Here is a 13,070-nt window from a genome sequence, read left to right on the forward strand (position 1 = left end):
AATTATACACATTTTTTTTATAAATTCTGCTTGTTTTGCCAAAAATTGGTGTTTCCTAAACTGAAGAGAAATTTTTCTGCATTTTAGGTGCCATGCACAAGACTGAAGAATTCCGATATTGAATTGAAAATGGAAAACTTTATGCGAGACTTTTTAGTAAAGGAGTAAAGGAATGAAGTTTTTAAATACGCAAATATGCTAAACTTTTAAATTTTGATATCAGAATCAATCAACGTAATTTTATAAATAGACAAGTACAAAATAATAAACTAAAAAGACAAAATTTTATGAAATATGCACAATTTATTAAACTTCCAACTAAAATTAAGCGTGTACATTTAGCAGATACTTGAGGATAGTTTTAATTTAAAAAACATAACAATATAATTTAACTGATGATAATAATTGAAATTAAGAATAAAAAAATTAACGCACGCCGAGTAAATGTTTATAAAAATAGCCACAAGGTCGGGGGGTTAGTCAGTAAGTACAGAAGATGCGTACAATACGTCATTGCACGTGCACAATTTGTAAATCTAGAAATGCACAATAATCGAGGAGGGGCGCAAAAGTTCCGCTTCTCCGCCGGCGCTTAACTTTTCGCAAGGGCTTCTTGGCCGCTGAAGATTGCGGCTGCCTTGAGCCACGTCTCGATGTGCGCTGCGTTTCTCGCCATCCAGTTGACATTGGCCTCAGCCCGCTCAATCGACTGCTCCACTGCCCTAGTCGCAGGGCCCAGTTCGCTGCGGTGTCGCTTGGCGAACTGCTTCAACTGCAAAAACAAACATGCGCCACAAACGCAATTAGAGCCTTATTGGAAAACTTGCCGGCGAGACGCGAATTTGAGCTTCTAGCAGACCGTCCGTCTATTTTAATTTTACTATAATTGGGTTTGAACTTTTTTTAAATCTTTTTATATTTACTTTCATTAAACCTTAAAATTAAAAAATAATATGAATTGAAAATTTGATAAAAAAAAGTTTTTTGTAATTTAATTTGAAATCATTAAAAATTGTTGAAGTTGTAAATTAAAGCTGATAAAAAAGATCATGCCAGAGATTATTGCAGTTGGCGAATGAAAGTCGTTTAGATTTTTTAACTCTTTTTAACCTGCATTCTGACAATAGATCTTTGTGACACATGTCATTTTAATTCAAAATATGTGAGCCCAAAAAAGATTTTCTTTGGAATTTTCATTTTTTTTATGTTAAGGGATTTTTTTACGCATTTTCACATATGATTTAAATATTTTTTCATCACAAACTGTAACGTTGATAATTAAATTAGAGTGAAAATAAACTTTCATAAATTTTACGGCAGCAATTAAATTAAAATTATCAAAACATTCGCAAGTTAAAAAAAATATGATTTGGAGACTCCTGTGCGTCAAAAGCTCAAAACGATTTAACCTGGGACTTTCAACTAAAATCTGAAAATAAAAAAGTCACTATTTTGGGGAAACGAGACTCTTTTTTAAAATCTTAATATTGCATAAATTTTTTCTTTCAAAATCAAGATAATCATATATTTATTTTTTTTCTTTAAACTCTGGTAAATTTTTATCAAAACCTTGGATTTAAAGTCAAATGAACAGCTGCTTTTAACGCTGAAGCAAAATTCGCGTCCTTTAGGGCTTGTAATAAATTATCATATTTTAAAAATTATCGTTGTGGGTCGTTTTTTGTTGTGGACCTGCTCAGTGTCCGACGGGCTCACGATGGAGTAGGTCAGCGAGTCAACCGTGTCCCCAAGTCCACCTGGTCCGATGGTGCTGCAACACATTTACCATATTTTGCTCAGCGCATACTTACTTCCTGAAACTCTCTTGGGGTCTGCAGGCGGTGGGTGGACGTGCGAATCATGCTGCTCACGCTGAACAGCGACGAGCCAAGGCTAGCAACGAAAACAACAATCCCAACTCAAAAAACGCATGCCTAATTTTTTTTTGTCTGCAGTCGCAGATCGACCTCGTGAGAAGGTCTTTTTTTCTCAAGAAGTGAATTAATACGGAAATTTTGAAACTTTTCTTAACCCCTTTTTATCTGTAACCTTGGCAAGTTTGTTGTGATTTGTTAAATTTAAAATGAAAATATGTCTGAAATTTTTTAACAATGAATTGTTAATACAGGATTTGCTTTGTACAAGGGATCATGAACTATTTACAAACATAAACCGGTGGTTACTGATAATGCAGGGACTTTGATTTTCACAAGTTAAAAGTTGATTTACATTACAACAAGTTACGTACACAGTGAAATGTGAAACTAAAGGCAAAACAATTAAGTGCACTTTCAAAGTGGTTTGGAACAGCTTCAATAAACTGAATGACACATACATGAAAATTATAAAAATAAAAACAATTAGTCCAGCAAATAAAGAGGCAGTTGAATTTTGATTCATACTTAATATCAAATTTGAACAATTTACCACTATTTAATTAGTTTGTTTATAATTTTTTAGCATTTTTTAATTTATTGTTAAATTTGACGTTATTTTAACAAAATAGAATTGCATTACTTAATAGATTATAAATTTTCTGTATGCGTATGAGGTGCAAAAAAAGTTAATATGATATGGAAATTTAGAAATTAAAATTTTCTTTTAATTTAGGAACAAAAAATATTAACATTAAATAAGCATTAATTTTATTTTTTATAATTTTAAATTTTAAAAATAATTGTATCTTAATTATTCCAAGCTGTTAAAATCCACTTTAAATTGCAGTACTTGCATTAAAAAAAAATGAATGAAGATAATGGGTTACTCACTAGTTTTTGATGCGTTCCCACTCGTCCCTAAGGAAATTAAACGCTATTGACGAGCCAATAACATTGTTCGAGACGGATCCAAACACCCTTGCGCAGTCTTGCTTTCTGATTCCCGAGTTCTCCGTAACGGCCCACAGCAAATATCTACAGAGAAGTGTATCATTAATAATTCTCCAACTCTTCCCCGAAACAATCAACGCACCTGTTTAAGAGCCACGTCTCTCTGGTGCACCCCAGCGAGGTGAGCAGCAGGTCTCTCTCGGAGCCAACGTTCGATTTGAGATATCGTTGCCAGACAAAGTCCCACTCCTTTTGTCCGCCGTGTTTGATCGCGGTGCAGTATATCACATTTTTCAAGTTGGCTGGAACCCTGGAAGAGCCCGAAATAGAAAAGCTCGTTAGATTTCCGAGTGACTAATGCGCGTTTCCCAAAATATCACATAAATCCTCCTTAATGAATCTAAATCAACTCACGGGTTCTGCTGGTCGGGATTGGGACTTTTAAGCCACTGGTTGAACACGCTGATGCTGTGATTGATGCAGCCCTCGTGGCCCAAACTACAGGCCCAGCTCATGACTTTCACCCGCTTGTAGATCGTCAGTTGCGGCTCGCCCGGTTTTTCTTCCGAGCCGGTGTCCACATAGAGCCGTTCAATTAGATTTCTCATGTAGGCCTTTAAAAAAAATTAATTAAAAAAAAAATATTTTAAATTCAATTTTATTTTACTTTAAAATTGGCGTAGGCGGCAGTCCTGACGAGCATGTTGTCGATGTAATTCAGAGAGTTAAGGGCCGCTTTCCAAGGGATGTAATCGAGCTCCCTCTCCAAATATTTGGTCACGTCCAAGGCGGTGCCGTAATCCAAATGTCCCGCCCTGGCCAAAGCCAAAGCGTCATCAAGTAATTGCGCCCTGTTGATGACGTGGATACCGCTGAAGTTTTCAGAATTCAGAGCTTTTGTCAAAAGAGCCCAGTTTTTCTCATCATAGTTTACTCTGTAGAATCCTGATTAAGACCAAGGTAAATTTAAATTATTTATTATTATTATTTTTTTGTACCTGTTTGTTGAATATTTAAAATGAGCCACTCTGTATCTCCTCGAGGTAGATCTGAAATTGTTGATTTTGGTTCCTTTTTCAGCCAAAGACTGGGTTTGGTTGTGTTGAAGTCTTTAACTGATGCGGTTGTGTAGGTAATTGGCACCCACCAATACTCTTGTTTGGTAACATTGCTATCAGGGTTAAGCAGGAAGCGGCTCTAAAATTAAAAAGAAAAAAATAATAATGTATCAAATAAAAATTTCCAAAAAATTTACTTGTTTGATGACGGCAGAACCATCAGGGTAATTTCTGTCAACTTTTATTACTGGAAAACCAGTCTGCAGAGTCCAGGTGTTCATAATTTTGGCCACACTCATACTCGATTGAAGCGCTTTGTCTGCGTAGGCCTGATCGGTCAGCGCCGTCCATAGATCATTTTGCGTTGCACTTTTGAACGCCCTTTAAATTTAGATAAAAAATAATAAATATTCATCCTTTGAATTTAAATAGCTACTTTTTCTTTAGGTAGTTGTTCAGTCCTTTGGAAAACACGTCATGTGTCAAGAAATGGTCCATCATTCTTATAATGGAAGCACCTACATATTTTGAAATTCGATTAATTCTTACAACTTATAAATTTAAAAGACGCACCTTTGTGATATGAAATTCGATCAAATATTTCATTGATCTCGTCTGGGTGACCGACCTCTATTGAAATGGGGTGAGACGTTTCAAGTGCGTCTAGTGAGAATACGTTTTGTATCTCGTCAATTACAAACTGCTCCATAATTTGCCAAGATGGCTCTACCTAGAATATTTAAAAAAAAATAATAATAATAAATTTCATTGTTCGCAAATTTTTTTTTTGTTTTTAAATGTAAAATCAAACTCACAGCATCAACACCCAGGTACTCCACATAGGTTGCAAAACCCTCGTTCAGCCAGAGGTCAGTCCACCACTCCGGCGTGACTAGATTTCCAAACCACTGGTGAGCCAGTTCGTGCGAAACCACAGTGGCCACCCTTTGCTTGCTACTGCTGGCGGAGACTCCCTCCTCGTATAACATAGCGGTTTCCCTATTTTCAAATTATTACTTTATATTTATTTTTATTCTAAATGGATGCGTCGCAATAGCAAGAAAACTAAATGGCGCGAAAAAGTCTGAAAAAAAGTTATTTCCAACGCTTCTTCAGGCTCAGTGCAAAATCAGCGTTCGAAGCGGCGCCACCTGTCTAAAAGTGATACTTTTTTGAGAAAACTGACAGAAGATCCTGTATTTTTAGGCTCATATGTTTTTTCTCGCTATTCCATCACAGATCACATCCGTTAGGAATTTTTGCATCGAGTTTGCATAAGAAATGCTTAGAATTTTTCGATATTTTAGGATAAAGATAATTATAAAAAAAAAAAAAAAATTAGACTAAAAGAAATCAAATTGATCAAACCTGTAGGTGATAAGTCCCCAGTTTTCCATGGCGCCGGCAGCAAAATCCGGCAGCGCGACCATGTCGATTTTGGGCAGAGGGAAGGGAAGTTGGAAATACTGCTCAAAGTATTTCAAAATCGCCGGGCCAACTTGCAGAGAGTATGCGGCCTGTTGGATGGCGTCCCTTCGCGTCCACACCGAAAACGAGCCGTTGTCCATCCGCGAAAACTCGGAAACAACAAAGGCGACGAGATAAGTGGACATGGGGACGCTTTCTTCAAAGTGGTCCCACTCCCAGCCGGGCAAACCGTCGCTAAAAAGGGGAAACTTGAGAGATTGTGTGCTGATGAAAAATTCATTGGGTCATTACACTGGCTCGGATTGTGAATTCTTTTTGGGCATGTTGGACACAGACGAGAGTCCCTTAGGCCGCGCCAGGCTGATTTTGAACTTGGCCTTGAGTGCCGGTTCGTCAAAGCAAGGGAAGGCTTGCCGAGCGTCCGTCGGCTGGAACTGCGTCGTTGCTATCCATCTTTTGAATTAAATTTGTCATTTCCAGGTCGTGACTCAAAAGAATTCAAAATTTACTTTGATTGGTTGTTTTGCTGGTACGAACTGCGGTAGAAACCTTGGAGAAGGTCGTTTAGTTTGCCAGTAAATGTCATTTGAACCTCGTAGGTTTTGCCCTTCTTCAGGGTTTCTGAGGTATGGAGTATGTAAAATTGCCTGGGTACGTCTCTACTTTGAGACGTGACGGTTACAGACCCACCCAGAGTGTCACTCCCAGGGGTTGCTGCAAATATTCTGGTTGCCTCTTGCCTGAAATTGTTAATAAGAAAGAGTTTCTGGTTTAAAAAAAGTCTAAAAATAAAAATTTTAAACAGGTTATTAAATATAATTTTACGATACTAAAATCTAGTATATATATATGAAATATTCAATTAATAATGGAACATTTCTTGTTATTATTAAATCATTAAAATGTATTTTAATTAATAATTTTTTCATATAAATTTATTGGATTTTTTCTTCAATAAAGCTGAATATCGAAGGCTATAATTTGATTTGAAATAGTAGACAGTCAAAAATTTTAGTCTTATTTCATGTTGTGTATCATTCAAATCAAATTAAGGACATTTTAAAATGAAAAAGACTTTTTCCACTTCTCTTTATTTGAAAAAAAAATACACTACCAGAAACTCTTCGTGCAATTTTAATTTCCAATTAAAATTAAATAAGTCAATAAACCATTTACATACATTCGGAAATATACTATTTCATTATGAAAAATCAGTCTAATAAATTATTAAATACTTACTTTATAATAAGCTCATTAGCATGGAGGGTGATATTGTTGGTGTCTTCAGTCACGTTGACCTTAATGTTGACACTGCCTGAGAATGTGAAGTTTGAGCCGGTGCCCCAAAGATGAGGCACCAGCCGAACATGGTACCGGTCCGGCACCACCGAACGCGGCAGTCGGACGTCCTTGACCTTTGGAGGGGCGAGGGCCGGCCAATTCTGACCGTCTATGAGGTTTTCCTTCTCAAGGGCCGATTTGCATTTCGACGATGAGACGCTGTGCATAATTAGGGCGGTCAGGACGATGGCCGCGAAGGCGGTGGCCAAAAGCGCCAGGGCTGCCCTGCGGCTGACCACGAAGCCCTGAGGCTGCTTCTCAGCCGTTTCCATGCTGAAGTCGGAGGGCATTACGGGCTGCAACATTAAAGAGAAGTTTTCCGTTTTGAGATTAAATTTTTAAGTATAATTAGTAATTACGCAGCGACCTTATAGGAGGAATAAAATTGTTCAAATACAAAGCGGGCCTGTCCTTGCCAACAACTCTCGTCACTCCCTTTTGGTTGACCACCGCTCTTTGATGACCAATTTAATTAAATTTGTCTAAGGCCTCGAGCTATACACTCTACTGACGTCAAACTTGCTTGTAAACTTTGCCGGAGTGTTCACTTCCGAAAGGAAGCGAATTAATTAATAATCTGCAGCGACTTTCGAATTCGAATCAAAACTTTGTACATTTTGCCACGAGTTGCGTTTCAATTACGCAAGTAGATGACTTGAAATCGAGTTAAAAGCTTGTCAATTTGCATCACGCGGCCAACCTACATGGACACACGCGGCGACAAATCGACATAGCACGGCTGAGCGATCCCATCACGCTGACCATTCAAGTTGATAATATCAATTAAAGTAGAGGCTCACATGCGGCGGCGCTGGGAATACAATTATTATTTATATCGCTATAGAAATACGCAGCACGTCATAAACGCCGCAACAAGGTTTTGCAAACGACATCCGTCTGCTTATTTTTATATTCACTCTACAGTAGTGAGAACAAAGGAGCTTGAGAATTTCTTGACAACATTTGCAAATATTAAATTCAAAGCAAGAAGAAAATCACAGAATTATTTTGTCTGCTTATTTTTAGATAACGAGTGCTCTTAAAAATTGCTATCTGCTCTTGAGAAATCCAAAAATTTGCAAAATGTTTTTTTCAAATTGAGATTTTTTTAATTTTACTTGGAAAATTTGAATTATTCAACAATCAATTTCTAATGAAATTTATTTTTTAATGCGACCAAGCTCAATCAAATTATTAAATTTAGACTGCCTATATAGATCGTATTTATATAAGTTGAGCTGCTTGATTGCAAATTGCTGAGTATATAGTTGCGAAAATTAAGTTTTCACTCTCTCGAGGGCAAATTTGGCCTTAATACAAAAATGTCACTAACGCGGCAGGCACCTTATTAGTGAGTGCACGACCTAAATGTGTGATAAACACAGCTGAGAGTGGTGAAAGTCGATTATGAAGTTATATTCGCATCGCATATTATTTTTAGTAGGCGGGAGAGCGACGCCTCGTAATAGCCGTCGGGCCAGTTGGCAGTGCAAAGTGTCATGTTTGCCCGGCCAAATTTACGGCGAAATTAATGGTGGTTAAAACGAGGTGGACACTCTATAGCAAAGCGTGATATATCCGGCCCAAACGAGCCAAAAATTGATGCGTGAAAAATCTTCGCGCTCGTTACAATGCTTGATGAGAGAGGAAAGGATGATTAATATTCTCGGCGACAAAGTTGGCCCAAGTTAGAAAGTAGACGACGGATTGCTTCAGAGCGTTTGATCATTGCTTTGGAATTATTCACTATACGATTTACGTCAGATCAAATTGGAATTTTTAAATTAAATACCAGCAGCATCTCTGACGCGAGTTGTATAACCTGAATGAATAAAATACATAAATTTTAAAATAAAGTTTTAATAAACGATTTCAGATAAGCCTTGTTAAGAATGCCAAACAAATCGTCACGTATAAAATTCTCGTTTAGAAGCGACAATTTCAATTTCAAATGCCTTTCAATTCATCGAGTTACGCAAAGCAAGACACAAAGTCACAATAAATTATGACTTCACTAGCAACGACCAAGCGTCATTCCCTCTGTCACACTTGAAAACTTTTGTCGTGAGAACTTCGTAGTTAGATGCATATTGTAGATAAGGAATAAAAATTACCCTATTTGGGAAGTTGGTGTTTTTGAACGAGCGCCTTGGGGGTTTCTTCGGGGAAAATTAAAAAATCTTCAGTGTGTTGCGGAGGATTTAAATTGCGAGAAAAATCTCATTACGCAACACAAAAGGTGACCTGAATTGATACTGCCGAATAGAAAGAGAAAATTTAGCCTTGGGTTGGCTTTTGCTTAATTCAATCTCTCTATAGCAAAATTAAAGTTTGCAATTTCTACTTGAGATATTTCTTTTAATTCCTCCATTTCTTTTTTGCCGATGAAATTGGCAAGTAATAATAATATTTGTTCCAATTTTCCTGATTCATCTTTCTGTACACTGATTTTGATGAGGCCTCGCGTAATTGGCCAAATTTTTGCCAATTTCTACCTTTGATCTATTATTAATTGGATGTACAGGTGCGGGAAATAATGACAGATAGTTCGTCTCAGACTACTCGCACGCAATCAATGTAGACGTGGAAAGGGTTAAGATTTATGTTGGGATAGGAGCCTCAAGCCGCGAGATAATTGACATCGGATCGACTGTGCCGAGGCTCATTATTGACAGATTCTTGCTCCACGTGTTATCCTGACCTCGGGTGTTTCCTCGTCTCTTTCGTGCACACCCTACCAAAGATTGCTTTCCTTTGTAGCGTGAAAAAAGAAAATGACGCGCGAGATAAAAGAAAATCATGAGCTGCACTTACTTATCCTGCCTGACTCGCGACTCTTCCTCAACTTATTTGCACTCTCCTTTGTGGTGTTTTGACGTGCAGCAAGAAAAATCAGCAACTCGTGCGCTTTTCATTTCAGTTAAAGTTTCTTAAAACTGACACGGTTGAACGAGATGCGATAAAAAAAGCGACCTAATTTTGTTAAGGCGCAGAATTTTACTATTGATGGATTCGTGCAGGTGCGATGTGGTAACAAATAAAATTGAAAGTTGTGGATTGTCATAAGCGTAGGCAGCGTTTTATTTTTTTATCGCGTAGTAAAGAGTGGCATAATTTTAATTATCTCCCGCGGCAATATTCAATGTGGAATGAACGCGTGCACTCACTAGCTTATGGATGTATGCAAATTGAAATGTACGCAGCGCTTTTACGCGAGTGTACTCTGCCGTTGGTCTAGTTTGCCGGAGGAGTGCGCCATAAATTATTTATGTATTGTTTAGCTCAGCTAATTGCTCTGGAGAAACAAGGCAGATTGTTCAAAAGCTCTGTCGGAGAGAAAATCGCAGACAAATTATGAAGACAAAATAGAAAATTCCATTAATAGTTGATATATTTGAGAAATTACAAACCTTTTTTATATTTACGCTTTGCTTTTTTAATTCCATATTATTTTGTTCTTATTTATTTAAATTATTTAATAACGTATGAACTCATTTTTTAATAATGCTTTGTGTTTGATTGAAATTATAATTTTTGTGTATTGACAACGAGTATTATTATTTTTTTGACTTAAAGTGTGAAGACTAAACAATGATATTGATACATTTTTACTCCATAATATACTCCAGTCTTTTCATAAATTGATTTTTTATTTTATTTATCCAAGAATATTTTAAACAAAATTATGTACAAACAATTTTACAACAAAAAACATCAATAAATAATTATTAATTAGATCTTATTATAGTGCCTGAATAGATATTTTTGTTCAGATTATTTATTTAACACATTTGAAATTTGCCCGCTAACGTTTATTTAAATATGTTGTACTCTATACTTTTGCATAATTTTAGCTGACAGATCTTTTTGTAATGATAGATCGCAAATAACAGGATAAATTAAATTTTTTTTTTTTTATTGTATTCTTAACTAAATTTTATTTGATTTTGTCTACTATTTATTTATTTATGGCCTTCTTTAATTTTTACTTGTATCCTTATTATGAATTTTAATCAACAATTAAATTGAAGTGATAATTTCGATGATTAAAGAAATTAATAGTAAAACAGTTCATTGTAGAAATTAAATTATCATGACATCGTGACCTGAATCAAGCGCCAGGTTTAATTTAAAGTGAACTTTCCTTGTGGATTTTCCACCTTGATATAATTTAGCACATCTTCAGACAGAACCGGATAAAAGGTGTTTGACCGCAAATAAGCCAGAATTAAAAATTAAAATAATTTGTAATTTTTTAGACACCATTGTCAACGACAGTGATCGAAATGGGAATTCTGCGGTGGAATTCTGCCGCTTTTAAATAATTCAGACATTTAAGTTGCAAAACACAAAGCGCCCGGTCTAGTTGCGCGCAGGCATCTGTGGCGGGGCGCGGAATTTTGGCAAAATCACAACTTTTGGGCTGCGTCGAAATTTACATGATTCGACGGATGACGGTTTGTTTACCTGGTGGCTAATTGCGTTGACGGGGCGCCATGCAGCGGAGGCAGGTCAGGGCAGGGCAGGTGGAGGCGGGCGGCTCCGGTGTTCGGAGCGGCTGACCCGCGACTGGCGAAACCCTTCCTTTGGTGCTCCAGTGATGCGGCCCGGCCGCGGCACCGGCGCACTCGTTCCACCTCTCATCCTTCTCCGGCTGTCGCCACATGACAAACGTTTCTTCTGTTTTTTCTTTCTATTTTTTTTATTATTAATATTATTTTTCTCTCCCTCTTCATTGTTAAAGGAATTTATGCTTTAATTTGTTTAATTCAGGCTCTGTTTAATTTTAATTTGTCATCTTTCGTGCCTTCTACTACTCGAATACACACATTTGAGTTTTGAGCGGCTGCAGATCGGCCGGCTTGATTGATCTCTGACGGACTGCTGTCTTTCATAATAAGCCTTTCCTGCTCCTCCGTCGTCGTTCTCTCACGAGTGTTTGTTTTGATGTCAATCTCAGCCGGCTTTTGCACGTTTTTGCATGCATTTATACGAACAACGATAAAATCGATTTCGCAACCTCTCGGCTCATTTTTAATGGTCTATTGTGCACTGTGATATATTGCTATGGATTGATTGTTATAATCACAGACTTCTCTTAAAATATTGATTTGTGTCATCAATCATAAGGCACTGCAGCGGATGGAGTCTTTTAGATCTCAAAAGTCATCAAAAGTTATAAGAACATTCTTGCAAGTGCATTAATTCAATGTTTCCGTCCCAACCACATCGGTTAATTTTATTTTTCAATAATATGTAAAATGCTTTTTAACAATAATTTAAAACTATAAATAATTTAACAATAAATCATACTGCACTGCATATCAATTTTAGCTTTTGAACTAACTGTAAAAAATAGTTTCCCCCGAAATAACTCTTGTCTACTATAGGGATAGAAGATCAAATTCAAATTTTTTAAATAAAAAAAAATAATAATAATAAATAAACATTTTTTTAATTTTTAAATAAAAAAATTAAACCTTTCAAATTTATATATGTTATTTGACATAATAAACAAATCGATTATAAAAAGCACAATTTTGGAGTTGAAGACAAGTACCTGCGCTTATGTGTGTACACGCGCCAAAAGTGTCAAGGCCGCCATAAACGTTGCTTATTTAACTTTTTACTGTGCCAAAAATTAGAGCGTGCAAAAAGCTGTCTATATAGCATTAAAAAAATTATATTCCGTCCTCGTAATACAGTTTAATCAATCAACTCTTTGGCTTTATGACTGACTGTAAATTATATTGTTGTTGCATAATAGTAATTACTCATTTAAAAAGAGAATAAAAATTACTCTGGTGTTCATGATAAATATCAGCAGTTCAAAGTTTTTTAAATTAATTTTATTTATAGTGGTCAGATTTTAATTAATTTTATAAATAAGAACGTATCCTATAAATATTAAAAATAGTTGTGACTGATGATATAGCAAAATTTTTACTAGTGGCGGGGCCGTTTTGTCTAAAAGTTCAATGTTTTCCTTCCAATGATTTGGAATATTATTTACCCTTAAAAGAATGATATTTTTATAAAGAAAAATAAGAATAGTTCATAATTTTCAATCTGGTCTCAGTGTTTTTTTTTATAAGTTTTACACCCATTGATTTACAAACTAAAACTATGAGATCCGTACAATAAGAATAGATGCATGATACCTTGTTGGATGATACAGGCGGCGGCGTGTTAGTTCCCTACAATGTCCACCTAAGTGCGTGGCGCTGTAACAGCGTCTCTTCTAAATACTGAGAGTATCGGCTTTTCTCTCAGCAGTCCCATATGGTCTAGCGGTTAGGATTCCTGGCTTTCACCCAGGCGGCCCGGGTTCGACTCCCGGTATGGGAACTTTTTGTTCTGCGTTTTTCTATCAACTAAATTGTAATTACAGGTACATATGCGTGATTTTTTTAAT

At 36.4% G+C, this 13,070-nt stretch overlaps 2 protein-coding genes and 1 non-coding gene across 8 annotated transcripts in view; 2 read left to right on the forward strand and 1 right to left on the reverse strand.

Annotated features, from left to right (window-relative positions):
- Positions 1-13,070, forward strand: part of LOC132205292 (ras-related protein Rab-27A) — a 31,979-nt gene that overhangs the window by 1,509 nt on the left and 17,400 nt on the right. Inside the window, exon 7 of one of the 3 annotated variants that reach the window (XM_059634255.1) lies at positions 88-303. The exons of the other annotated variants lie outside the window; for them this stretch is intronic. Coding sequence (XP_059490238.1) covers positions 88-168 — 81 coding nt within the window. The 3' untranslated portion in view covers positions 169-303. Of the gene's footprint in view, positions 1-87; positions 304-13,070 lie in introns of those variants that run through there. 3 annotated transcript variants of the gene reach the window in all.
- Positions 284-11,239, reverse strand: LOC132205287 (aminopeptidase N). 4 transcript variants are annotated; one of them, XM_059634248.1, is made up of 16 exons: positions 11,123-11,239; positions 6,554-6,951; positions 5,824-6,054; positions 5,606-5,767; positions 5,255-5,548; positions 4,702-4,885; positions 4,460-4,616; positions 4,323-4,404; positions 4,084-4,267; positions 3,827-4,025; positions 3,496-3,773; positions 3,243-3,442; positions 2,971-3,138; positions 2,769-2,912; positions 1,812-1,893; positions 284-772 (listed from the first exon to the last, which is right to left on the reverse strand). In XM_059634248.1, exons 2-16 carry the CDS (start codon positions 6,943-6,945, stop codon positions 593-595), a joined length of 2,937 nt encoding a protein of 978 aa, XP_059490231.1. In that variant the 5' UTR covers positions 6,946-6,951; positions 11,123-11,239; the 3' UTR covers positions 284-592. The 4 variants fall into 4 exon arrangements, with proteins under 4 accessions (XP_059490231.1, XP_059490232.1, XP_059490233.1 ...); XM_059634249.1 differs by lacking the exon at positions 11,123-11,239 and adding an exon at positions 9,470-9,489; XM_059634250.1 differs by lacking the exons at positions 1,812-1,893; positions 11,123-11,239 and adding exons at positions 1,693-1,771; positions 7,023-7,165.
- On the forward strand, positions 12,932-13,003 carry Trnae-uuc (transfer RNA glutamic acid (anticodon UUC)). The gene has a single exon. It is a non-coding gene; the product is annotated as a tRNA-Glu (tRNA).

Source organism: Neocloeon triangulifer, unplaced genomic scaffold, assembly GCF_031216515.1.
Source record: "Neocloeon triangulifer isolate White Clay Creek 2 clone unplaced genomic scaffold, ASM3121651v1 ptg000002l, whole genome shotgun sequence".
NCBI classification, from domain to species: Eukaryota; Metazoa; Arthropoda; class Insecta; order Ephemeroptera; family Baetidae; genus Neocloeon; species Neocloeon triangulifer.